General features: G+C 38.9%; 1 protein-coding gene across 3 annotated transcripts in view; it reads left to right on the top strand.

Annotated features, from left to right (window-relative positions):
- The first annotated feature begins 1526 nt into the window (after window positions 1–1526).
- CERKL (CERK like autophagy regulator) overlaps window positions 1527–26817 on the top strand; it is a 51620-nt gene continuing 26329 nt past the window's right edge. Inside the window, exons 1-2 of one of the 3 annotated variants that reach the window (XM_072342372.1) lie at window positions 1527–1579; window positions 25796–26038. In XM_072342372.1, coding sequence (XP_072198473.1) covers window positions 25840–26038 — 199 coding nt within the window. In that variant the 5' untranslated portion in view covers window positions 1527–1579; window positions 25796–25839. Of the gene's footprint in view, window positions 1580–2555; window positions 2981–25795; window positions 26039–26817 lie in introns of those variants that run through there. The other 2 variants (XM_072342371.1, XM_072342370.1) reach the window with 2 other exon arrangements.

The following is a 26817-nucleotide window of genomic DNA, read 5'->3' as shown; positions in this document are numbered from 1 at the left end:
TTGACCACTTCTACAACTTCAGGATTTGTTTTCCTTATCTGCTCTCCCTTATCTTCTTCTTTATTTTATATTTTTCTCACCTTCAGGTATACAGACCTCTATATAATAATAGCAATGTGCTCACTTCTACAAACTATTGCTATTTTTTTTTCTTTCCTTGCAAAATAATTATTTTTTGACCTTATTCATAAAATGCTTGATATTCTGTTTAATATTTCTTCTTTGAAGTCAAGGAAAAACAACAGAGATTAATTAACACTGATGTTTCTAGTGGGTTTATTTCTATAGAAGCAATGCTAAAAGAAGAAACACTTTTAAGAGTTAATATTTGGGAATGAAAACCTGAAGTATAGCTGACTACACATTCAGCCTTTATTGTAGTAGACAGAAAAATACAAACCAAGGAGATGCTGCCAACTTCCTAATTCATGTTTATCCAGAAGAAAATCAGGAGATTTATTTATTCAGATGGTGAAACAGAGCTACCAGGAATGTCCAGGCCAGTCCTCTGGAGTGATCAAAGGGTCAAAGAGTGTCTTCCTCACAGCATCCTCTACTCTTGTCTTAATATCTATTCACCAAATCCAGCATAATATTATCTATGATACTATGAAAACCCAGCCTTCTAATTTCTCACCTATTCACCTCAGTGCACTCCTTGCCTTGAGGGAAAGGATTTATACTCTAGCAGCTTGCTTTACCTTGTTACTCTCCTCCAGTAATTGCTAGCTGTGCTTTCCTCCCTCGCTGCTCCTTACAGGGAGATGTCTAGCCTCTTTCCTGGGAGAGATTTTTGAGACTCTCATTGCTTCTTAGCACCTGGACAGTGAGAGATGGCATCCTCTGTCTATTGAGGAATGCTGTCAACTGAAGAGAAGTTGTCTGTTCCCTGCTACTTCTTGTCAAGGCCAAAAATGTTTCCTTCATTTAGTTCAGCTCCACAGGGCCAGCATACAGACATGCAGGGTCTCCTCTGGTCTTCTGAGATCCAGCTCCAAGAAACTCCAGAGGGGATCTCCCCATCCTGATAAACAGACTGGCTTCATTTTGGGCCTGCCCTGTCACTACAGACTCCCTTGTGTCTGCCAGACTGTTGATGATCACAGCTGCTGTCACTAGCCCTGACCTATTGATTCTATTTCCAGTAGTACCATGGGACTACTTCTTTGCACAAACTTGTCCCGCTACCTTGGCTGAGCTTGGCTACAGGTGCCTATGCTCTGAAGGACATGGGGCATACCTGTCTGGCAGTCACTATCAGTCCCCCCATGGGCAGCCTGCTCCTTCATGTTTCTGGCTGCCAGGGTGCTAAGGGCACTGAGGAGCCTTAATAGACCTTAATAGACCTGACCACCTACAGCCTGCCCAAGGGCCCAGAGCTCTATTTAGCTCTATTTAAGCTCAGCTTGGGGTCCTTCTCTCCCTACTCCAGAATGGCTGTGAGATGCTGGTTCCAACAGCCACAGCCCTTACAAGAGAAGAGCCAGACCAGTGGTGTGGCCTCAGTCCTTTGCTGCTGGTTTCCTGGTGGCTGAGTCTCCCGGCTGATGCTGGTATCTGCCCTGGATTGCTTCACCAGGTACTGTGTGCGGGCTGGGAAAAACCTGCTGTGCCCACCCGGTGTCCTTGGGGGGGCGGGGGGAAGGGGGAACTGGCTGTTGCCCTGATAGTGGTATGTAAGGCTCTCTTCCTTTTGCCCTTTGCTGCTCTTACACGAGCCTTCATCATAAAAAATGAACAGTAATAAGACCCTTTCTAAGGAAGCTCTACAGGCTTTAAGGTAAAATAGAGTAAACTTGGTTTCCTGCCTGTAATTGGCAGTTGCACCAAACTTTCATTTTTGTGCATATTTCAAATTATTTGCATCTTATTTGATTACTCTGTAATCAAGTTATTTACATCCCAACAGAGAAGATCTAAGGGACAAAAATACTGACACACAGTCAGAATAAGACGATTGTTGTTGACAGCTTTGAGCAACCTGGAGCTTCATGTGATCATGGCTCAGAAGGGCAGATTTGCAAAGGCTGTTTCTCAGTCACAGCTAAATCAACATCAGTGCAAATTCAGCAGCACTTACAGGTTTCTGAGCATACTTGATACAACAGAGAAATAGCTACCAAGAACTTGTGCTGAAATTAAATGTATTCCTCTTGGCAGTGTAATCAGTACTTGATACCGGTGTTTATGGAGCTACTAAGGAAGGCAGCTTTACAGTCACAGACTCATGAGTTGTCTCATGGACTTCCAGCCAGTTTGTTTGCAGGCAAGTTGGCCTGTCTCTGACAGCAGCTCTCTTCTAGAAACACAAGCACACAGGGACTTGGATATTCCGACATACAATTGAAGCAACTACAGCTTTATTACTTCTGCTACATAGTATCACATCTCTAGTCCTGTGTCTTGTTACAAGATTACTGAACTGCTTGTTTAGTGGTATCCGTGCTCTAATAAGACACCACGACGTTATACAACTCAGAACTATAAAAGCCTTCGCTGATTTCCTTCGCGTTAAGCCCTTGCAGGCTCAGCCGCACCCGTCGGGCTGGGGCTGCCGCAGGAGCTCTGACGCGACTGCGTCCAGCGGGTCTCTCCACGAGTGGAGCCATCCCACCTGTCAGCAGCAGCGCGACCAAGAGCCCGGCGCGAGCCACGGAGCGCTTCCCTCTTCCCACCCCTCTCCCTCCCTCGGCGGCTGCGGCCCCGCCCGCAAGGCGGAGCGGACGCTGCCCTGGCAGCCGCCGGGACGCGGGGGGCGGTGGTGCCGCCATGCTGGGCGCCGCGGGTCCCTTCCTCCCGCGTAGCCGGGACCGGCTCGAGGACCGGCAGCGTAGAGTAGCTCCGCTGGCGGAAGTACCTCCGGAGGGAGAGGAGGAGCCGCTCCTCAGGGGCATCTTCGAGATCGGCAAGAGGAGCTGCGACGTGGTGCTGAGCGCCCGACGGCTGCGATGGAGCCCCATACTGCCCGAGAGCCCCGCAGGTGGGACGGGACGGGCTGCGGGCAGGGAGGTGGGGTCCCGGCGCCGGGCTAGCCGTGTACGGCGAGAGGATAGGCTGCTCGCGACACTTCGAGGGGTCTGCGTGCCGAGCTGCTCCTTCGGAAAGGGCCATACTTCTTGCAGAAAGCGTTAACTCTGAGGTTGTGTTGTTGCATTGGGACCTGTTCGGGCTGTACTGATGGGTGGGGCCGCTCTTCCATGCAGCGGCGTGGTGCGCTGCCTTTGGAGTTAAGTGTAAAAATCAAGCAGAAAGGCATGCTACTCTCTCATTTATCCAAATAGTGTTTTGTTTGTTTGTTTTGTTTTGTTTTTTCCCTCCTTAAAATTCTGAGAGCTTAAGCTTACTTTCAGAAGGAGCTGTGCACTCTTCCAAGTGCCTGTGGACTGAGGTGACCTCGTGGTGCCACGAGGACATGTCAGGGCCGTGCTCCAGGGTTGCAGCTCTCTGGACACACAGCTGTGTGCTGTTACAGCACAGGTGGCTTGTCAAGCACACACACCCGTGTTCATTGTAGTATTTCTTTGGAAGGAACTTGCTGCAGAGGAATGCACTCTCCATCCAAAGCTGAAGTAATGCTCTGCTCGATGTAAACTTGCAGGGATACCAGAGATGCTCCAGCCAAACCAGTGCAGTGTGCTGGCTCATGGCAGTGTTGTTGCGTTATGCTCCCACTTCAATACCTGCTGTTCAACTGAGCTCTCAGTTCTGGTGACACCTGTGCAGGTGTTAGCATGGTCCTGCTTTGCACAGTGGGGGTGGGAGTCTCAGTGCAGCACTGAGGCCACTCCTCCTCTTTAGCTGGGGTTGCCTGCAGGTCTCTGTGTACGTGGTCTGAAGTGTTAGTTATGAATTATTTAGTTCCATGTGCAAGGTATGAAAGTGCATTGTATTTAAAGTCAGGCATGTTGCAGATGGTGGAACTTCAGGAAGGCAGCACTGAGAAGCTGATGTCAGTTATACCAAGATTTGGTCTCCTATTGCCCATGTATTCAATTGATGCTGATACTCAACTATCTCAAAAAATTCAGTTTTGCACTGTGTCACACTAAGCTGCTGGCTATTGCTGTTTCAGAGAAGCACTCATTGTCCTACTTCATTAGCCTCAGTGGAAAAGGCAGCTTTGTCTTTTCTGATGTCTGTGGGAGTCTATGAATTCTTATCATAAGGTTTCCAAATTTTTAAGTGTCAGCTATTGATGATACCAGGCGTATATCATCAGTACATAGATGATAAAAGGGTTTTCAGCTCTTCTGTCACTAGGAATGCTCACCACTATGCTATCTGAGACCATTCCAGCACTGTCATGGGCTTTCTTTGGGAATGAAAACAAGAGAAATATTAGGTTGTTCCCAAGTCCCTTCTGGTCATGCTGTAATGAGAACTCAGTGGTCTACCTGAAGAGCACTCAGAAGAATCCCTGTGAATGCCTTCTTTTGGGCTGGCTCTGCATGTGCCTTCTGGGGTCTGTAGGTGAGCTGAGTGGGAGCTGAGGGTTTTGCTGTCCTTGCAGGGATGGATCCAGAGGAAGGCTGTTCTGGCTTTCCTTTCAGATTGGGCACTGGAGGTCAGGATGGCTTTACTTCTGTAACTGCAGAGGTCAAATAAGGATTTGTACTTTGGATGCTTGTTCTCTCTGACTCCATTCTATCCCAGTAGGGATTACTGGTGGTGGGATGTACACTGGGGCTGCAGGAGCTTCTTGCGATTATCTCGTAAAGTGCAACAGCAGTGCACTACTTGGGCTGAGCTGTGAACAGGCACAGGAGATGGTTGAGGACTATCTGAACAGCTCGCTCTGAATTGTTTGTTTCCCTGGGATTTTGTTTAAGCATACTTTCTCCAAACCAAAAGCTTCATAATGTCATTTAATACTGTCTCTAACAAGGAAACTTACTTATCCAGGTGGCCTGAGCCTGATGCTAAATGTCTCTCTTGCTTGGTCCTGCATGTACTAACTCTCCCTCTTTTAGGAAAAAGCATTTCTGTGTTAGAGATGTTTGAAAGGGGACAGGTATCCACTTCTCCTTCCCTCCTTCCCTCCTTCCCTCCCTCCCTCCCTCATCAATTCCCCAAATTATTCCTGCCCTGATGACATCTTTGTAACCCACAGCTCTGTGGCTCCCATTGTCAGGCACCTTGCTCAGCCTTGGCTCTGTCAGTTCGAAGTTGCAGCTTCAGGTTCCTAATACACATCTGATTTGCCTGATACACCCTGATGTAAGCACAGTTCTGTACTATTGCACTGTTTCTGTGAAGCTCTTGGTCAGTGTGTGGTTACCAATCTCTATTCCTCCTTTACTTGCCCTTTGCCTTCTGCAGCATCTGTCTCCAGAGGGGTTTTATTACCTCATCTTACTAAGTGATGGTCTGTTGTGAGTTTCCTGTGCCCTCTGCACTAACAGAGCTTTGGAGTGATACAACTGAGCGTGGGTCTGAGGCTGGGGCCAGGCAGGCAGCACCAAGTGGGGCTCAGCCACATGCCCCAAGGCTGCAATTTGAGCTCAGGGTGCTGAGCTCATCCTGTGTTCCAGCAAATCTGCTGCCCTGACATGGGTCAGGTTGCTTGCTTTAAGAATGTGTTGGGTGATGTGATAAAAGCACAGTTCACAGTCACTAATTACCAGTTTTTACTCTGGTTTCTTTCCATATGGCTTTCCTTTGCTGTAATGTTCACTGAAATTGTCTTCCCTTTCTATGTTAATAATCCAGCCCCAGACTGTAAGAGCTTCTCCTTCTGGATGCTGCTTCAAAGCCACAGAAGAGAAGACTGTCTGAAATGCAGATATGAATGCTACGTGATTTTTAGGAGTTATCAGAAAATAACAAATATAACTGAATGACAGAGGATCCTTTAAGGAGAGATGCTCAGGATTCAATGTTTTTCTTTGTGACTAAAGTTTAAGAGCTAATGAAATACAGGGGATTAGCAGCGGTGGATGTGGGAATTATTTGTATTTTAGAACAGTTTCTGTTCTTCCAATAAAACATGCATTATTTGGGTTGGATTGTTTGTTTGGCTTTGACTGAGAACTTAATCCTGATATTTCCTTACAGCCTTCAGCATCTTTTTGAAGATTGCCACAGAATTTCCAAATTGAAAATTACAGTTTTTCAGCAGATTTCTATCAGATAGGAAATAGGAAAAAAAAGCCCAGCAAAGACTGTATTTACTGTCAGGGGAAGCCCAGAGGGTTTTAGTAATTGTGAAAACCTTTTTATAAGTGTAGTTTTCTGTGTGTGTAGTGCACTTGACTGAAGAGTGTATGAACTCATTCTCTCAGACTGACAGCAAGTAGGTTGGGCTGAGTATTTGGATAATAAACCTGTCAGATAAAACCTTGGTTTTTTTAGTATAAGTAGTAGAACAAAATATTCTAAATTAATTGACTGGCAAGAAAGTGCTCAGCAGTAATACTGAGGTTAACATATAGACAATATGCTTTTATAGTGAAGTAAAAGATCAATGTGTAGGCTAAGATGTGTGCATAGTATCATCTTATTGATGTTCATTAAAATCTGAATTTATAAATATTCTATCTAAATGCAGCTCTAAGGAAAAAAATCACTGATGTATTGAAACAATGACAGAGTTAGCAATAAAGGACTTAAAATTAATTCCGAGTGGAGAGTGGCCTGCTGCCAAGGCTATTTAGGAACAGATGTGGGTGAAATGGATACCAATAGTCTGTTTGGGATCTCTAAAGTAAGACATCTGTCAGTCTGTTGGTCAGCCAGGAATAATGGAAGCGGGAACTGGCTGTGAAGAGCTGAAGTTTTGAGTTTGCCACATTGGAAGCTTTTGATTCCATGTCTGATTTGGAGAGAACATAATTTCTCCAAGTGTTTTATGTATTGTCCAAATAGGAAAAGTACTTCCAAGGAAGAAATATGAAAATAATATGAAGTATAAGTGAAAATGTGACGGATGTTACTATATGAATACATGGCTCTAAGATGTGAGTTGAAGGAAGAAATAGTACAGTCTTAAACAATCCTATGGTTTTTAAAGACGTGAGAGACTTACTTATTTTTCAGAGAAGTCCAAAAAATAGTTCAGAATCTCTTGGGTGAATGCTGCATGAAATTCTGAAGGAATTTGTTAATTTACTTTCTTTGGGAAAATCTAAGAGTATAGGAATTCATTTTTAAGAAACTTAATTCATTATTTCTGATGCCTTGTAGACATCATGTCTTGATTCTCTGTGTGCCTTTTTCCTAGGTCAGTGTGGGAGAGTTCAAAGCTGGCTGTGTGCAGATCTACTTCCATTACATTATGTTTTCTGGTGTTTTTCTCATTCTTTACACATTTGTAAACCTCTCTGCATCTGTTGAAAGGGGTCAACATGCACACAGAATACAGTAGTGGCTATTTTTTTGTATTTTATTTCTCTATATCCAAAAAGAGAGAGCAAGTAGTAAAATCTTTGTCCCAGGAAATTGCTTTCTATACTAAGTCTTGCAAATTATGTGTATGTGTGTGTGCTTGCATGCATGTTAAAACACACATCAGTGACTAGAGTTTGAAGTAATAGAGTTCTGCTGTTATTTATCTGTTACACAAATAACACTTCTTCATGGCATTTACATTTTAATGTAAAAGTATTTGTTGGTGATATTGTGTGCTTTGTTATCTTAAATCTCTGGTAGCCCACAAAATGGAAAATTTTAGACTTCCCTAAAGGTGATGAGGTTAATATTTTCATTTTCCTGTTGTGCTAAGCAATAATGCAACTTTGCCATGCATGTTCTGTAGGTAAGGCAGAGTTTGGCATTTCCCCATTGGCTCTGCCTGCCTGGCCTGTGAAGGGCAGTGGCTGCATTCTGTGATGAAAAGACTCTGAAAGTATCTGTTTAAAAACAAAGTTCATGCATTCACCAATCCTTGATATCCTTTGCACTAGCGTGGTCAAGCGTCCCTTCTTCATTGGTATTTACATTTCTTTTAGAACCATTAAGAATAGTATGGCACCAAATTATTTTCTTATACCCCAGTTTCAGAACTGTCATGTTCTTCAGCCTTTGATAAGCCCTGTTTTGTCTGCCTTGTTCATATTCCAGGTGCTGCTGTAATCTTTTCTTGGTTGTCATTTTATCATGTTGTCCCCCAGTTTGTACCCTACCTCTCTCTATGCTCCTTTACATCATTTCCATTGTGGCAGGTATTGCTGGAATATCTTGGTTTTCTCATGGCACTCACTCCCTTCTTAGCATCTGTCTCTGATCAATGCGCTCAATTTTGCCTGTGGTAGTGGCTGCTGCTGTTTCAGTCCCTTACATTTAGAAGCAGTGCTCTGTAAATGTCCAAGGAGTTACAGTACTTTGGAAAAGATGCCTTAAACCTTTTATTTTATTTTATTAATTTTTTTTTTTTTTTTTTTTTTTAGCAATGTCTGCAGGAAATACATACAAAATGTGATGAATAAACAGCATGTCCACTTGGGCCCCAAGGCTCTTGTCTGCTCACTTTGCCTGCAGCTGTTTCTCTCCTTGGTGGGTGCATGGTGGGGCTGTGTAGCACCTGCATGGGGCAACGGTAGGGATCCTGCTGCCTGGTGGGGTCTTCTGCTGCTGTAAATCCATGGCACTTGGCCTCTGGGGTTGTGACTGCTCGTGGTGACAGATGGGCTAGAAGTCAAAATGTGTTGCTCTGTTGCGTTCTCTTATTTTGTATTTTGACAGAAAGATGAAGACATTTCTGTCTTTATTTTACAGTGACAAAACAGAAATAAAAAGTCTGTTGTCTGCTCTTGTTAGAGTCAAAATAAGCAAAACTTAGGAAAACAATTTTCCATTCATTGTAGACTTTAAAAAAAAAAAAAAGCAACAAAAAACCACTATATGTGTATTTCATTACATTTATTTGCTACGTAAACATATTCATTATATGTATTTAACAAGAACAGGTGATGAATAGTGGTTGTTGATTTTATACCAAATATTCACAAAGAAATTGCTACTGGATACAAGGTGCCTCTTCTTTGCTGTTTCATTTAGTTGTATCCAACTGCGTTATGCACTGTTCTTATGGGTAAGTTTCTACTTCAGTACAGGTAGGACTCTAAAAATATTTGTATCCTTCTCAGTGAATGAAACAGCCTAAGTGACTGAAGGTCTGAGAACATAAACCTAAAGAATTGGCTTGTCTGTGTACCTTAACAGTAGTGGATTGTGGAGCTTATGTTTGCCTTTCAAGGAAACCATGGTCTTAGTTCTTATGACTTCTGTTGTAACAGTATGTGCAGACAAAAAGCCATAATGTGTTGAATATCTGATACATGTAGTACCATATTGCCATAAGGAACTGCTATTATGTTAGACAGCAACTGATTTCACGATAGTGTTGGATTTCTCTCACATATGCTTATGTTTTTGTACAGATGATCCTCTAGGAACATCTGCTGGTTTTGTGGTGGTATCTGCTGTTTCCTTGCAAAATTTGACCTTTTCATCATTTACTACTGGGCCTCCTATAGGACTGCATTATACTAAGATCTTTTTCTGAATTGATTTCTGTATCACAGTCATTATCTGTCTGGTTTTTGAGTTAATTGGATTTCAATATACACTGACACGTTACAGAGCTGCACATAACTGTAAAATTGATAAATCAACCATTTAAAGTACCATTTCATTATTATTGTTGTTATTATTATTTCTTAATTGTACTGTCAGCTTGAAATAAATGAATAGAATGCCCCCTTTCCCTCGTTTAGTTAGTGTGTTTAGAACAGTGTCTCTCAAACTATTTCATGAGGGAAGAGGTTTTAGAACTCCTCTCACATGGTTTAGGAATCCTTTCCATGTTGAGTGAAGCACAGAAAATCCTTTAGACAGTGGTTACAGTTCAGGATCACATCTGCAAGTGAAGCTTACTGCATGATGTTGCAAGCTATGGTGTGCCACTGCAGCCAGCAGTGAAGTCATAACCCTGTAGATGCAACCAAAAGGGGTTGTTAGGATGTTGGAAGTTCTTCCTCTTGGGTGAATAGTCATGCTGTATAATGAGCTTTCACACATGGAAGTTGCTGGGGAGCTGAGTTTTATGTATACTGTAATAAAGAGTTGAAAGCATTGGTGTTTTCAATTTGTGCTCTCTGTTGGAGAACAGAGAATGTTTTTGTGGGACTTCAGCTTTTATTATCCAACTGTTTGACTGTGGCCCTCTGCAGGAAAAGCCAGCATGCTGAGCTTGTATTACTTGGAAAAGGGGTAGATTATTTTGCATCCAACATGACATAGATTTGTTGAGAGATAGTATTTGCTTTCACATAACACTTTTCGCGGGTTTAAACCTTAAATGTATGTTTAAACATTCAAGACAGTATTCTGAAAGAATAACTTGGCTTCTCATTTCTTTCTGCTTTGTGTATTGACATGAAGTGTCATCTCATACCCTTTTATTCAGCAGTGTGTTAATTCTGAAGGTGATTATGAAGCTAAAAGTAATTTGCTTTGTATTTTTTTTAATAGCAAAGCTTTCTAGAGGAAAAAAGAAATGTATTTAAAATACATTTGTATCTTTCTTGCTTGAAACTAAAAGCCTATTGTATTTTCTTACTCTCAAAGTATGCAGAATAAAAATGCATTACTCCTACTGATAAGAACATGTAACTTTTTAAAATAGCTGTTTTCCTACTGTGTGTCCTTGTGTTTTCAACAAAACCCAAGGAACTTAAGTGTGGTAAAAAAAACAAGTTGTCTACAAACCTGGAAGTGTTGTGATGCTGGAATTGCCAATAGTCCTTGTTCTCATTTAGAGAAGAATCAATAAGCTCTGTTTCACACAACATCCAAATTCCTCATTCTTCAGTTTTTGGGAGTGGTTCATGGGTTCATGTATGGTATAGGACAGTGTTGGCTAGATTTATCTTCTGGGAATGAGTGTGGTGGAGAAGACTGCATTTGTCAGAAGTACAGAGCTGCAATTCTGTCTTTGTTGTGCTCATAAGTGGAACTGTTTCTGAATGTTTATTTGGAGACTGAGAGTGGGTGTCTGATTTGATTCCCAAGTTTTACCACTGTGCTTCTTTTTAAGACTGAAGAAGTTCCTTAATTTATTTTTTTAAAGGTTAGGTGTTTGTTTGTTTCTTATGTTTTGTACTTGCCATACTAGCTGAATGTTTATAACTCTTTCAGTGTAGGGTGTATTGTGAATGCCAAACATTGAATGCTGTGTTATGAATGTTAGAGATTAAACCCTTCAGTTGCAAAACCAAGAAAATACATCTAGTCATTCTTAATGTGGAAGTTTTGCAGCACAGTTGCAAGCCAGAGTTTGTAGAATACTTTTAAGTTGAGTTTTTGTTTGTTTTTTACTCTTGGTAGCCTTGGTATTCAAAGACTACAATGGATCAAATGATCCCAAGATAATGTAGAAGTATTACAGGTTGTTTTCCAGGTGCATCATTTGTTTTTGCTATGTTAGAAGGGTCTGCCAGTGTTACCAGACACAGAGAAATATGGGGTTTTTTGGTTTGTTTTTTGTTTTTTTGTTTTTTCTAAAAAAGGCGGGGAGAGAAAAGGTGTTTAGAAAATGGTAAGTCAGAATTTTCCTATGACTTATGCTATGTGGTAGCCTTTCTGTAAAGGGATCTGTTTGAAGACATTTCTTATGTGTGAGTTCTGGTGCATCTTCCTCAACATGACCTTTCATTTCCTTGTAGAGGTCAGGAGGTACTAAATTTCTGACTATGGGAGCACAGTAACTTGGTTTACCATGCAATTCTCTTATCCAGTTTGCGGCAGTATCTTCCCTATGTGTATAAGTTCTAAGCAAGTGGTCAGTTTATGGGCAGAATTCAGTACTAAGCTGATTTTCCTGGCTTCTGTCTACTCAGGCAATGCAAGATGGGAGTTACTGACATGCTTTTCAACACAGAATAGTTGCTGTAGTGTCAGTTTGTTTGAACTGTGACCATATATCTCTTCTGTCAGTTCATACACTCAAGTGAGTGTAGGAAAGTATACTTTGCAAAGCTCAGAAAATGCAAAGCAACAGATGTTATGTGCTGCACAATTATACGTATCCTGGAAACAGATCTTTACACAGTGCAGGCAGTCTTGGAAAAACAAAATTTCACATACAAATGGTTGTGCAAAGGGTAACAGCTGTAAATACTGATGACTAAATACAGTGCTGTTTTGCACATACTGAATTTGAATGGCTAAATGCTCATTAATACATTAAGACCCTTGATTTGAAACATGCTAAAAAAATAGTCTTTGTATTTATATTTTTCTATATTGTTTAGTATAGCAGAAGTGGAATAAGTGAAGTATTCTGACAGAAATGTGGGAAAATGGCTTTTAAGGGAAAGCCAATTTTATTTAACTTAGGTGACAGTTCTTGTAAATTAATAACCAAAAGTAAATAGGAAAAAATTCCAGTTAACTGTCTGGTGTTTTATAGGCAAAAAGCACATTTGTTTGGTTAGCCATCAAATGTTTTATAGGTGGCTCCTGCCTGGGTCCTCTCTCTGGTCCAGTGTTGTCACTGGGCCTGTTGGGCTGTCCCAGCCTGCTGAGTGATGCTGCAAAGAGCCAGGGTGGGGTGGGACTGGGCTTCCCCAGAGCCTGCTCTGTCACATCTGTGTGGTGCAACCAGGGAGAGGTGATTAGACAGGGATCAGAATTATCACAGCACTGGTGAATTGTACACTGACAGATAGATGGCTGAAGATGATGGTAACTCATGTGGACTTCAAACTTAGAACATATTTGTCATACTGTGCAGCAATTTCTGCTGTTAGTATGTTCCAGGGTAAGCCCAAATATATTGACATGTTGTGATAATCAGGAAAAAATTTAAAATAGATGTCTATTTTTAACTTGGTATTATTTTTAGTAGAGGAAATAGAAGGGTTATGAATATTTCACATGAAATGTAATGATTGATCATCAATTTTCTGTGACGTGCTCCTTAAGAGAGGCTGGGAAGATCTCCAGCTTCTTTTTTGTTCATATATCTTCTGTGTTGGAGGAAGAGTAACAACTAGGAATGTTCTAGAAAACATTAATAAACAGAGGTAGAAGGTACTTGGTAAACATTATTTGGTTTTTCTCCTTCTTATGTTTGTTTGGTTTTTGCTTTGTTTTACTTCAATACAAATTACAATGAAACAAAAATACATTTTCTTTACACCTGAATTTGGAAACAAGCAGGTGGTGTTTTTGATGTTTTATCCTTAGGCCTTACGTGTTTTGTAGAAACTGCTTGTAGAATGTACACGCAGAAATTCAGTACTGAGTTGAAGATGATTTATACACATACGTCAGCTTATCTTGCTTAAAGCAGATACTGCTTGTTACATTTACAAGTCTAACAGATGAATGGTATTAGTTTGCTGTTTCATTAGCCTCTCCTACACAGAGAAAGTCGTCTTTAATTATGTTTCTCTATTGTTTTTTGATTATTTGGTTTTGCTTCTAGTGCTTGTTTTCTGTGTCTAATAAGCGGAATGGTGGCTGCTTGAAAACTTCACAGTGCATTTGGTATCAACAATGTGGTTGGAAAGTGGATAGAAGAAAGAAGAATTAGTATGGAATAAGCATAGAAAAGCAGAAGCATTGAATTTGTATGTTTGGGGACTGTAAAAAGTAGAAATGGGAAAGCATTTAGATGTTGATTCTGTCCTATGGTGCAATTTCAGACACATGTCTGTTTTACAGATGTGACAGTGAACCAAGAGTCAATACAATTAACTGTGGTATAATGTTTTGGTCTTTGAATGTCATCAGCTTGGGATCAAGATCTGGAGCTGTCACTAGGCCATCCCTCTTGTGTTTAATCATAAGTTTATTTGGTGGAAAATGTCATCTATCACTTAAACAGTTGTAAAGATTGTTATGTGAAGGATTATTACTCTATAATCTGAAAGAGATGGTTGAGATGGGGCAAGGAAGGAACAGATGGCTGTAGCTTTCTATCTTATTATGTTAAAAGTAAGGTGTATCAAACAAGATGGACCAGGCTCAAAACAAAAGAATACAGTGGGTGACAGAACTGCGAAACCTATTGCTAGGAATATGATTTATGCTAAAAGATTTTGTGGATTCACGTGGAGACTGAAGGCCTCATTTGGAGGCTGTTACATACCGAGACACCAGTCAGTTCATTGTATCCCAGATGAAGACAGGTGGGCTGTGGAAAAGCATTGGGGGAAAATAGAATAAATGCTTGCTTTATTCCCTTTCTTCTCTTAGCATCTGTGGTCTGACACAGGATACTGGGACAGATGGACTCTTTCTTGGTCTGAGCTGATGTTGCTGATCTTATGTACCAGAAAGCAGCTAATTTATACTTAAATGCTACTTTATGTAAAAGCACACACATTACTTGTCTGTAACTCTACCTGTATTTGCACTGCCAAGTAAGTTTTCTTGGTAGAATTTGAACTTCAGTGTTTGCCTAGCCTTCCATTTGCAAGGTGCTTATGTCCATTATGTAGACTTTTGTTCTGTGTCAACCATTTTGGACTGCAAACTTTTTTCTGTCTTTATTAATGCTACTTGGTTCATTTTAGAAGAGGGAGATGAATAAGGGATGTTGAAATGTATTCTGAATTATTTTTTTTCTCTGGTTTGTTGTTTAGTGTTTAATGTTTTCAGCTGTAGGTGTGTTGTTCCTCTCTTGGTATACTTCTTCTTAGGCTGAACCTATGAGTTTTGAAGTAGTTTTGGTGGCATTTCTGTAGAATGAGCTTTAATGATTCTAAGATACCCTTCACTTGGCTTTAATTAGGCTTTCCGCAAAGAGAACAGATGTGAGTTACATTTACTGTAATATATAACATAAGATCTTGTCAAAGATATGGTTACTTGAATTTTCTTAGTCTCAGGCTGTTGAAAAGGCTGTAAAATAGTTTTAGTGATGGAGGTAGCTAGTTGACTTATTTCTGAAGCAACAAGAAAATAACTTAAGCTGCTGCTGCCAAATCCAGTTTGAAGATGCATTTGTTATTTGCTGTATGAGTACTCTGAATATGAATCTCTCTCTGGTTCCACAACAGTATGTGGGATATAATTGCCAGGGTCTGCATTTGAATCTCATAGTGATGATGATCCCTTTAGATTTGTGACCGGTTGATATACTGCTAGTGTTCAACATTTTGGATGAATAAAAATTTCAGAGGTTTGAGGAGTATTTTTGTCATGTGATATGCATCTCTGTAACAGTGAAAACTCATCTGAAATTGGGTATTTTTATATGTTGATCAATAGCCATTTTCTTTGATCCTGGTACTTCATGGTATTCTTTATTCTTCTTCATTGCCCTAGCTCTGTCCATGTGATTCTTTACGTGATTGTTACTTGTCTCCCCAAGTATCTTCATAAGACCATGGAAATGTCTCTAAATTCACATGCTTAGCTACCAGTCACCTTTGATGGTAATAAGGAATTAATATCTAAACGTGGTATGTTGTTGCAGTTACAATACTGATGTTAGGAGGAATAAATGGAAGTATCAAGGAATCTGCTTGAAAACAAAGCACTAGGAGTCTCCTTTTGTGAGGCTATTAGTATTTGCAAAGATGTGAAGCTTAAGTCTTGGGAAGAATTATTTTTGTTTGTTTTTTGGGATGTTTTTGGTAGTGGTGCTTCTTTGGTTGGAGTCTCTGTTTTTAAGCACTTAGTATGCCTGTCAGGAAACACATTTCTGCATTTGTGTGTGTAACTTAGTATAGTAATGCAGTTTGATGTACAAGTTATTTTTATAGTTGTAGTTAATTTTGAATTTCGTGATACTTAATGCTAAAATTTTATTCAAAGAGCTTTTTTTTTTTTTTTTTTTTTTTTTTTTCTGTCTGCATGTTATTTAAAATGCATTAACTTATTCAAATTTATGCAGTGGTTATTGCACAGATCTAAAAAAAAGATGGAGACCTTTAAAAATTTTGGGCATTTTGTGATAATTTCAAATGTATTCTAAATGACTTGTTACCAGTAGTCTTATAATTCTTGAAATATATAATAAAAAATATTGAAATAATTAAGAATGTAACTTCATTTCTGAAATAGCATTATATGTGCTGATCAGATATTTCCCACAATTTTTTTTATTAAATCATTTCGCTGTAGAGCTGTTGATCTATTTTTCAATATCTTGTGCACGTGGTTTGAAACTTAATTACCTTCAATAAATTTATAATTTACAGTTTTAGTTTTAATTTCAACAGCAGTGTATTGCAGTATATTCAACAGTTCTGCTGCTAAATGGAATAAGCATATACTTAGCTTGCAGCACAGATACGTGGGCACAGGTGGACATCTTGGTAGTGTGCACCATGCAGAGAAACACATGGCACTACACAACATGGGGCAAAGAGCATGCAGTTTGAATTAGGAGTCATTTTATGGATACCTTGTAAATTTGTGCTTGTTCAAATATGGACTGTAATGGGCATACATGTTTTAATATTGAACATTTGTGATAAGTGCATAACTCTAATGTGGCTGTTCTTACTTTGTGGAAAGAGGTAGTATTGTATAAGCCTGTTTATGTCAATATTTTAATAATTTATCTTTATAACTGCGTTTTGTCTATATTTATAGCAACATTGGCACCCTGTGTACAGAAGATACAATCAGTGCTGAAAGGAAACTTGCATCCATCTGGAAGCAATAAACTTTTCTAAAAGACTGCACAGTGTTACTTAATCCTGTGATTTCTTACTGTGAGTGAAATTAAGGTTTGGTTCAGTTGTGTCACATCATATTGGTATCAAATCTTTCATGAGAGCTTTGCTGTAGTGTTAAGCTACAAACAAAACTGATGAAAGTCTGAGAACATAATTTTCTCAGTCACAGGATTATGCATCACTGTAAGTGTAGCCAAGTCCTTATACTAACAATAATAGCAATACCAGAAAGCTGTCACAGCGCAATACTCTAGCAGCTTTCTTCTTTGTGTGAAAGTCTCAATTGTAGACTGGACAACTGACTATACCTTAAATTTTAAATTGTGTTCTAAGCAATTATTTTATGTTACTTCCATGCCACATTGTATAAAATATGTATTTTTTAATATGCCAAATATATTTTGCAAAGTTTGTTAGAGAAATATGAACAGTTTCATTAAAAGCAAGGGGAAAATGTTTATTATAAAGATAATCTAACAAATCTCTCTTTTTCCTGTTTTTCTCCTAAGTCTATAAGTGTGGTGTACATGAACAAAATGGGATTCATTCATCCCTGCAGGCAAAGTGGTGTAGTCTTACATTCTTCCTATTCCTGTGTGGCAAGTGAGCTGAAATGCACTGGTGGTGAGGGAAAGGTTTTGTTCTTGTCAGAGGATTCTGGTGGTGCTGCTGCCATGTACTACCTTAAGCATGGCAAGAGTGGGAGGGGCAGGCAGGCACAACAAAATTCAATTGTTTGAGGCATGCTGATATTCCTGAATGCAAGACACTAATATTTATCAGTATTTGATGTTCTCTAAAGCTGTATTTGAGATTGAAGTAATGCCTTGATTACAAGAGTCCAAGTAGAACTGATTATTAACTTGTAACTGATCAGTCTTGGTGGTGATGTCATGTAGATGTAAGAGGCAATTTTTAGTTTTCCCCTTACTTCCTAAGATGACAGAAGTAACTGTCTAGATTATGACATAAATCAGTAGACACAAACCTCTGTGTGTGTGTGTGTGAGATGCTTCAAAAGAATGCAGAATGGAGCACTTGTTTTCTCACTGGGGTTTCTCTAGTACTTTTCAACTCTGCAAAGCCATTTTATTGAATCACATAAATTGTTCGACCCCACTTTTTTTGTTTTATTTCACAATCACACTTTTTTTTAACTAATTCCTTCATATGATAGTGGTACTGTTGGTCTGTGTAAACCTATCATTTCTGTCTGATGGCTGCATCTGCCAGGGCTTTACAAAAGGGTGAAAATTGCTGATGTTTGTTCCACTGTTGTTGCATGGATGTCTGCCATACAACTCCTACTTACCGAAAAGGAGTTTCAGGCACTTTGTAAAATAATTTGCTGCTGTTTTTCCAGTTGTGTTATGAAATTAGGCAGTATGTGGGCCATACTCTTAATGTAAAATGTAGAGCTTTCTGTGTTAAATTTATTTTCAGTGACCTCTTTCTTAATGTGATGTTAATGAGAAGATGTAACTATTAAAAAAGAAAAGACTTTCATACTTCATCTGAAGTGCGTTAGGTTTGGGATCTCTCTCTGCCTTTCTTCTTTTTGGCTAACCTAGCAGATCTTCTCCTTTGGGGTTATTTTTCATCTTCTTCAGGTTCTTTGTTGAAGAAACTCTTCCTTCCTGATCTTGTTTGGAACAGTATTAAGGACTTGTGCTGAGCCTTAATTGCAATTTTCTGTGGTGAGCTTTAATTCAAGTTGCTATACAAACAGCAACCTGGGTTGCTAGGTGCTTTGTCAGGCCACATGAGGCCTGATCAGGATTAGAGGGGGTGTTCCCAGGCCTGACTAATTTCTAAAAGGAAGTCAGCAAAGATGTCCTCTGGGCTGTTCTAAACTTTAGCCTTGTGGTCTGAGATTATTTAAACTCGCTTGATTTAGTCTATGTGTTCCCTTTGCCACTTTCCAACCTCATTTTTTGTCTTTTGCTTTGGCTGAGCTAGAGTTAGGCAGTTTCATACTGTTTTGTTTGTTTTGTTAGATATTTGCTTATTGCAAATTGCTTATTCTATTGAAGGCATAATGAATGTTACCCATGTCTTAAGTCCTTGAGTGTGCCTCCAGCACAGTATACCAAGGACGGTACCAAATGTCTCCTGAGGAAACAGCTCCTGTAGTTGCTGTGACAATGCAGCAAAACCTACTAGGTTTGATGAGGATGTTCAATATCAACCATTTGTCAATCAGTCTTGTGAAAAGAGAAACTTGGAATGTGGAGAGAGAGGAGAGGGGAGGATGAAAAGCCAGAAAAATGCAACTAAACCAGTAAAACTTTGAGTCAGAGAAAGGAGGTTGGGATTCTGACCTCTGCTTGGACTGTTTCGTATTAAACTGATTGCACTAAAAAAAAACAAGAGAAGGACTCTTATAGGTAGAGACTGAAGCACATTTGATTTGACTATGCTAATTCCTTATGAAAATAATATTCCTTTCTAATCTTTTTATTTATAGGACCATTATGCTTGTTACAATGCATAGGAATGCATTCCTGGACAACTAAATAAACAGTTTTATAGAAGTGAGCAAACCTGCAAGTACTCCCCTGTTTCAGATGTTTTTCCTTCTTTGAGATGGCTTCACTAAGCAGGAATAGTTGTCTTGGTGCCTTTTGCTGCTATAGAAAATAGTTCGTAATTTCTTATCTGACAAAACTAAATGTGCTATTGCCGGCTTATAAAGTGGACCTTTATTCTATGAGGCTTTTATATTTATTTATTTAATTAATATGAAAAAATACATGAAAAGAATTTTTAAAAATTTTGAGAAAACACTGCATCTTTCATAGTTCTTGCTCACTCTTGTTAATCTGTTCTTGCATGATCCTTGAGGAGTTAGCGATTTGAAGTGAACATGGACAGCACCTTGGTCAAGCTGTGTTAACTTTATGCTAATGGCAGGAGGCAGTTCCAGCTCTTCTTTCTTCTCTGTGTATTTTCTTACCATTCTAAAACACCCTGGTTTTGTAGGACTTGTGTTTGACTGGCTGTACTAACCAGCTTGTTAGAAGACTAAGCCAACAAAAAAGTAAAGTGAAATCTACAGACTATGCTACTTCAGAGAACTGAATTAATTCATCTTGATTTTGCTAAGTGCCAGATACAACACAAAGGAAAGGACTGGACTACACAGACATGGTAGTTGCCTGTATTGGAGGAGAGATTAGTGGCAAGGTGTAGCATTGGCTTGGCAAAATATATCATTTCACCCTCAGATTCTCTAAAGAAGAATGAAAATTGGTTATATTCCTGTCAGATGCTTTTAAGCTCAATTTTCTGCCCTGAAGGACTACAGCTGTTGCTGCCAGTAAATAGCAGCATGAAAATATGATGGTAGCATTTGCACCCTGCTTTTATTTTCTGGCTCTGGAGGAACTGAGATGCATCTCTTCTGTACTTCGTGGCACTTCCTGGACTTCTTGTCATTCACTAGGAGATCATTTCAAACAGCCTGGAAAACATTTTTCTAGACTAGTGTCTTGGTTGTGTTATGCATCTTTTAGAACATAATTTAAAGGGAAAAAGGAGAGCAGTAGTGTAAAGGTGGTCTTCAAAGGAAAGAAAAAAAAAACAAAAACAACAACAAAAAACCAACTCAAAACTCCTCTGAAGCCTGGTCTTTCTCTCACCCTTTCTCTAGTCCATTGATCACTATTCTTGCCAAGCAGTGAAGTTTTCTTTCTTTGCTTATGGGAAAGAGTAAGAAGCATAACATCATTTTTTTTCCCAAGGTGTTGCCTGATCTGTCTTTCTGAAACAGAAAGCACTTGAACATTCAGATGTTCTGAAAGTAGCTTTTTTGTCTTACCTTTAGAGTGTTTAACTAATACTACATAGTCTGATGCGATCTATATGGTACATCTCAGCTATTTTGGCAAGGATGATCATACTTGCTCTGTTGTAGTTCTCATTGCTGATCCTTCTTAATCGATGTTGTAGCTGGAAACTCTTGAGTGGTTTCATGAAACAGTGGCATGCCACTTCACAGCACGTTCTAAGGGGAAAAACAGGCTTAAGTTAGTAGTTGCTTTCCTGCAGCGTTTGTTAGATGTTATATAACATCATTATTTCTAAATAATTACTGCTAAGCCTGAATTTGTAAACATATTATCTAGACAGATTTCATTTTTCATTCTATGTATTTCCTTTTTGTATTTATATTAATGCTGCTATATCTTATTGTATATCTGGAATGGTCATTTTGGAAATAGTGTTCATGCTGCATAAGATCTGCTGTAACTGCTGTTTGCTACATTTTCTTTGGCATGGTCTTGATGGTTTTTATATATTTCTAATTGAATATTTTGTTATACTGTACTCAGATATAGCAGTGAACAATTATTGAAGCAAACTTTCAAAGCACTGTAGGACAAAATAAGTTTATAAAATGTAGCTAGGTGGGGAAATGGTTTTCTAAAGGTCATAGAAAGAATTCATTTACAAGGAAGCACAACCCATTTTTTCCTTATTTTTAAATCTTGTATTTGAACCATACTCCCACACTGCATGTGTGTTTTTCTTTTTAATGTGCTCCAGATATCAGTTATAGGAATTAGATCCTCAGATCTAATCACCTCTCCTAGATGTTGGGCCTCTACTGTAAGATAACAGTTCAATAAACGTTTTATTGTTGAAGTGTTTGTATCTTAATAACGTACTTCTGCAAACTGTTCTGTTTTCTGTCAGATTGTTTTTGTTTTCCTTGGGTATATTTTGATCAATTTTGCTGTAAATATGAGATAACTTTTTTTAAAGCTTAATTTAACACACTCAATGAATTAAAATTATTTAGAATTTACAATTAAACTGTATTTGAGTGAATCAACGTCTCACCCTTTGATTTAGCTTAGTATGGTATATTTAGACATCTTTTTTTTATTATTATTGTTAAATAGGAAATTAGATTAATGTAAACAGGAAGAATGTCAGATAGTGTCATTTTTCAAAAATCAGTGATAGGATAAATAGAGGCATAAAACTTCCTAGAAATTCATATATCACGCAGGCTTTCTTCCCATGCTGTATTTGGGGGGGGGAAAAAAAGTGGACATGTGCAGAAACTGTGAGTACAATTAGCGTCAAGCAGATAAATCCAGCTCTAATCCTGTTTACGCTCTACATCAGACAGATGTGCTGAGATTGATTTAGACAAGCTCTTGGCTTATAGTAATTTTTTTTTTTTTTTAAGTACCATATATTCTGTTTTTGTTAGATCTTTGTTAAATGTTAAGTGCTGCTAGTTTTAGTCTTCCTAACGCCTGTAACCTACTTTGTGCAGGTTCCCTCTCAGCTCTCATGATGACAGGGCAGCCTGGTAGAAGAGATTATCTTTATTCCTTGTAATTAAATTGACTTTTTTTTTTTTTCTCTCTCTCTCTCTCTTTTTTTTTTTTTTTTTTTTTTTTCCAGAAGATACAACAATGGGAAGTGGGTAGTGAATTAAATAAATAGCATGATATCTAATAGATGTATACTTAAATCTTTTGCAAGAACAGATGGTACCCAATATCTTTCTAAGTAATGTGAGAGGACAGTTAATGTCCTGAAAAAGCTACCAGTAACCAACCTGATACAAACAGACTTGATGAAGTTTAAGAAGTGCCTAATCCAATACAAACTTTGCTATTAAAGTATTTTCTCTTGTTAATACACATTAGAGATATTTTATAATTATAGCTTGACTTAAATTTTCATCTGAATTGTTTTATAGAATTTTACTGTATTAGAAATTATCTGATTTTCTGTAGAAATAGAAGATGAAAAACATTGTAGGATATTCCTAAGGCCTTGTATGTGGAGTTCTTTTCAATCTCAGTAAAAACTGACTGTCCTGATCCTACTGGCTCATTGGGTATTTTCTCAGCAACTTAAAATTTGAGTATTATGCTTTTATATGTTTCAGTATTCCTACAGTTTTTATACTTCCCTAAGCTGTGTTTGAAAGTATGTGTTACAGTAAACCAGCTGGAGTCAAATGCTGTTTTTAGAAGTGCAGCGCTGTCTAGTATGAATGCATTATTTGGTTATCTAAAGTTTTGATGTGGATCTAAGCAATACAAGGCTTTGACAGATATGGAGAAAGAGAAAGCTTTAACAGCAAATAGAAAATCTGGCTCAAATAGTAGCATGAGAAGACGAGACAGGCCTTACTGACTTATGACTAACCGTCATTTTATGGGAACTCATAGCAGAAAGTATTTTAGCAGGCACTTATTTTACTTGTTCTGAGCAGGACAAATAGACTAGAGTTTGTAAGCCTTTTAATATTTTCATGTATAACATTAGTGTAACAGAATTTCTGATATCTCAGCAAAGCTAATCGTTAATCCAAAATGTTATTTAACTTAAGATATTAAAATAAAATAAAAAAGTGAAATATTTATGTTGGTATGTGTGAATGTGCTTTGGCTTTGTTGCTGCTGCAGGACAGTTGTCATCATATTTTCTGTGTCCTTGCTTATGAAATTTCCTAAATTGTTGAGTGTGTACTGGAATTTTCATTGGAATTTGTGTCTGAAAACACAGGTCTTTCTGGAAAAAGATGAGCACACTCCTCTTGAAAATGCTATTTTAAAAGTTAAGACAGATACTAAATATGCATATTAAACTATACTTAAACATATATATAGTTCAAAGTAAGGAATTCAGGATGTCTCTAGGAAGCACTTAGTTTAAGGTCTACAAAGGCTATTCACTCCCAAATGTTTTAGAGGACCAATGTAAAGTTGGTAAGGACCAAGAAGTCAGATTTGGTGCTATTTAAGTGTTAAAGTTCTTTTGTGCTATGAGCTCACCCCTTGGACCTGTTGGATGCTGCCCATGGGGCTCTGATGGAAATGTGGTTGCTGTCAGTAGTGCTGACAAATGCTGTATCACAGCTTCTCAGGTGGTGATGCAGACTTTTCCTGCTCAAAGAAAGTCAGACTTGCTGAGGCCTTCAGCTCAGTGTGATGTACTGAGGAAGGCAGTACCTGAATTTGCAATCTCATGCTGCTCACATCTCCAGGAAGGGCACCACGGCAGGATTTCGCACCTTGCCCTGAGTTTTCTCTCAGCACATAGCATTCATCATGCACCCCGCCCTGTAGCTTTTCCACTAATAAACTGTTTGAGCTGATGCAACATTTGGAAAAGGTGTCTGGTTTCTAGCTATTCTTGCCTTGGGCTGCAAGATGACCTGTCTTTGTTGGTCTGTAGCACACTGCATCTGCTGTAATTATGTAGATAGTAGAGGATCTTTTCCTGTACTCAGCATTGGTGAGGCCTCACCTCGAGTACTGTGTCCAGTTTTGGGCACCTCAGCACAAGAAGGACATGGAGGTACTGGAGCAGGTCCAGAGAAGGGCAACGAGGCTTGTTAAGGGCTTGGAGAATCAGCCCTATGAGGAGAGACTAAGGAAGCTGGGGCTGTTCAGTCTGAGGAAGAGGAGGCTGAGGGGAGACCTTATTGCTGTCTTCCAGTACCTGAAAGGTTCTTACAGTGAGAGTGGGGCAGGTCTCTTCTCACTACTGACTTGTGACAGGACGAGGGGAAATGGCCTCAAGTTGTGCCAAGGCAAGTTTAGGTTGGATATTAGAAAGAACTTCTTTACAGAAAGGGTGGTTAGGTACTGGAATGGGCTCCCCAAGGAGGTGGTTGAATCACCATCCCTGGATGTGTTTAAGAGTCGCTTGGATGTGGTACTCAGGGATATGATTTAGCAGAGGTTTGTTGTTGTGGTATTGTTTTGTGGTTGTTTTTTAAGAGATAGGCTACTGGTTAGGCTGCGGTTGGACTTGATGATCTTCAAGGTCTTTTCCAACCTGAGTAATTCTATGATTCTATGATTCTGTTCAGAATTTCTGTGTCCTACAGGAATTATGACTTCTTTTTCATTCAAACTGTGCACTTGAATTAGGTTGATTTTGAGGTTTCAAATGTTTTGTAGCTTAAGAGAGCTGAAAAAAGCTTGTATTCTTGGCTAATAGATCTCAAAAAGGCATTTGGAACTATTGTCAATGCAAGGCAGCGTCAGCAGCCAAAGGCCTCTGTATATGACAGCCCTAGAATGAGATAGCCTTCATTTCATGTTGCAGCCTGAAACAGCTCTGCTTGGGGCTAAGGGCCTTGAAATGTTGAAAGAGTTTTTGAGGCTTTCTTCCACTTGTCTTCTTAATCAAATTCATAACTTGAAAATGAAAGAGAAGATGGATGATGTGCTTTTGGTTTATTTTTCTGGTTTTGCTGTTTTCAGCTGTTTTCTGATCTTGCTCTGCTTTAAACCTCAAGAATATCAGTTGTATTATTGGGGGAAAAAGCATATATAATTAATTATCTGTATATAATCAGCTTGTGTCATAGAACATTTTTGATCTCTGAGAGTTCTGATTTGGGAGAAGAGAATGAACGTTTTGCCCTGTGAATGTAACAACAGTGAGAGCTGGGGAGGAAGGAGATTATAGCATTTTTTTAGAGTCTAGAATTTTAGTTAATGCTTTTAAGATCAGAAGACTCTTTGAAGTTATGCTATTCTTATAGCAGAATATCTAACATAAATAATAGAGAGTTGGTAAAATACAAGACCAAAATTAGATCAACAATTGATGGATATGATATGCAGTAAATTTCAATACAGGCACGAGCAGATATAGTAGCATGGAGAAGAGAAAGTTCTGGGGTGACCTGAATGTGGCCTTTCAGTGTCTAAAGGGGGGGCTACAATAAAGAAAGGGACAGACTCTTTATTGGGGTCTGTTTTGACAGGGCAAGAGAAAATGGTTTCATACTGAAAGAGAGGGAACTTAGATTGAATATAAGAATAAAAGTGTTTTATGCTGCATGTGATGAGGAACTGGAACAGGTTGCTCAGAGAGGTGGTGAATGCCCCATCTCTGGAAAAATTCAGGGTCAGATTGTACAGCACTCTGAGATTCCTTATGCATCTATAGATGTAGATGACCTGATAACCTACAAGGGTCTCTTCTGACTCAAATGATTCTATGATTCCATGATTCTGTGAACAGCTGAAACTAGTGATGAAGCTGTTTTTTTTGTTGTTGTTGTTGTTGCTGTAATTTGGGGTCTTTTTGTTTGTTTGTTTTGTTTGTTTGTTTCTAGATAATTACTCCTAGTCAACTCATAGTAACACTTCATTTCTTCCCTACAGGTGATTCCAGTACAGCTTTACAGGTGAAAGAGGAGATTATTGAAATGAAGGATGTATTTTCAGTAAAAGTGAAACGTCGCCGTTTTGTAGGACAGAAGAGAGGTGGTACTTTGTTGGGTATCACCATTTTTAAATGCTTGCATAAAGAAGAGAATAAACTAACAGACTGTGCTATCCATTTGAATAACTTCAGTGAAGATCATTGTCATTCATGGTTTAGATGTCTAAAGGAAATCTTGAATGGTAAGCACTTAATCTGGGTTAATATTACTTCAGACTTGTTTCTATCAGTAAAGCATAAGGTTTAATGAAGCTTAGAAAAATTATTTTGTCTGTGGAAATTAATACACAAGCATATGAATGTTGTTGGAAAACATTTACTACTGACGTTCTACGAAGTAAACTCCCTAGATTAGGAAAATGATGATGACTAATGCATCTGTAGAAAAAGATGCTGCTTTTGCATCTGATGCTATTGCTTAGAAGTATTCAAGCACTGCAAACAAGTAGCTGATTGTATTCTGGACTCATCAGAGACTGCCCAGAGCCTGTTTAAGAGCTCCGACTTGAGATCTGCAGATTATTCGAGGCTAACGGGACAGGCTTTTTTTCTTCATAAATTCACAGGTGGAAGTGCTCTTAAGGCTCTGTAGGACTCTTGTATAATTTGATACAAAGTGTATTGACATTGGGTAGTGACAAGAGGCAGTTCTTTAGTTAAGAACTATCTTTCTGGTTTTGACTGGAATAATAATAGTTTTGGGATGCTTTGTTAACCCCCGATAGTTGTATTTTTCATGGAAACTGCTTTCAAGTTAAAGAAATATTCACTGCTTAGGGTGTGTGTGTGTGTGTGTGGTGGAAACTACACACACACACACACACACACACACACACACACACACACACAAAACAAAAACGAAAAACAAAAAACAAAAAACAAAAAAAAACAAAACAAAAAAAAAAAAAACACAACAAACCAAACCCTTTCACTGTAATTTAATACCTTCAGTTTTGGAAAC

This window comes from Excalfactoria chinensis, chromosome 7 (assembly GCF_039878825.1).
Source record: "Excalfactoria chinensis isolate bCotChi1 chromosome 7, bCotChi1.hap2, whole genome shotgun sequence".
NCBI lineage: Eukaryota > Metazoa > Chordata > Aves > Galliformes > Phasianidae > Excalfactoria > Excalfactoria chinensis.
This window is presented reverse-complemented; position numbering and strand designations above follow the sequence as displayed.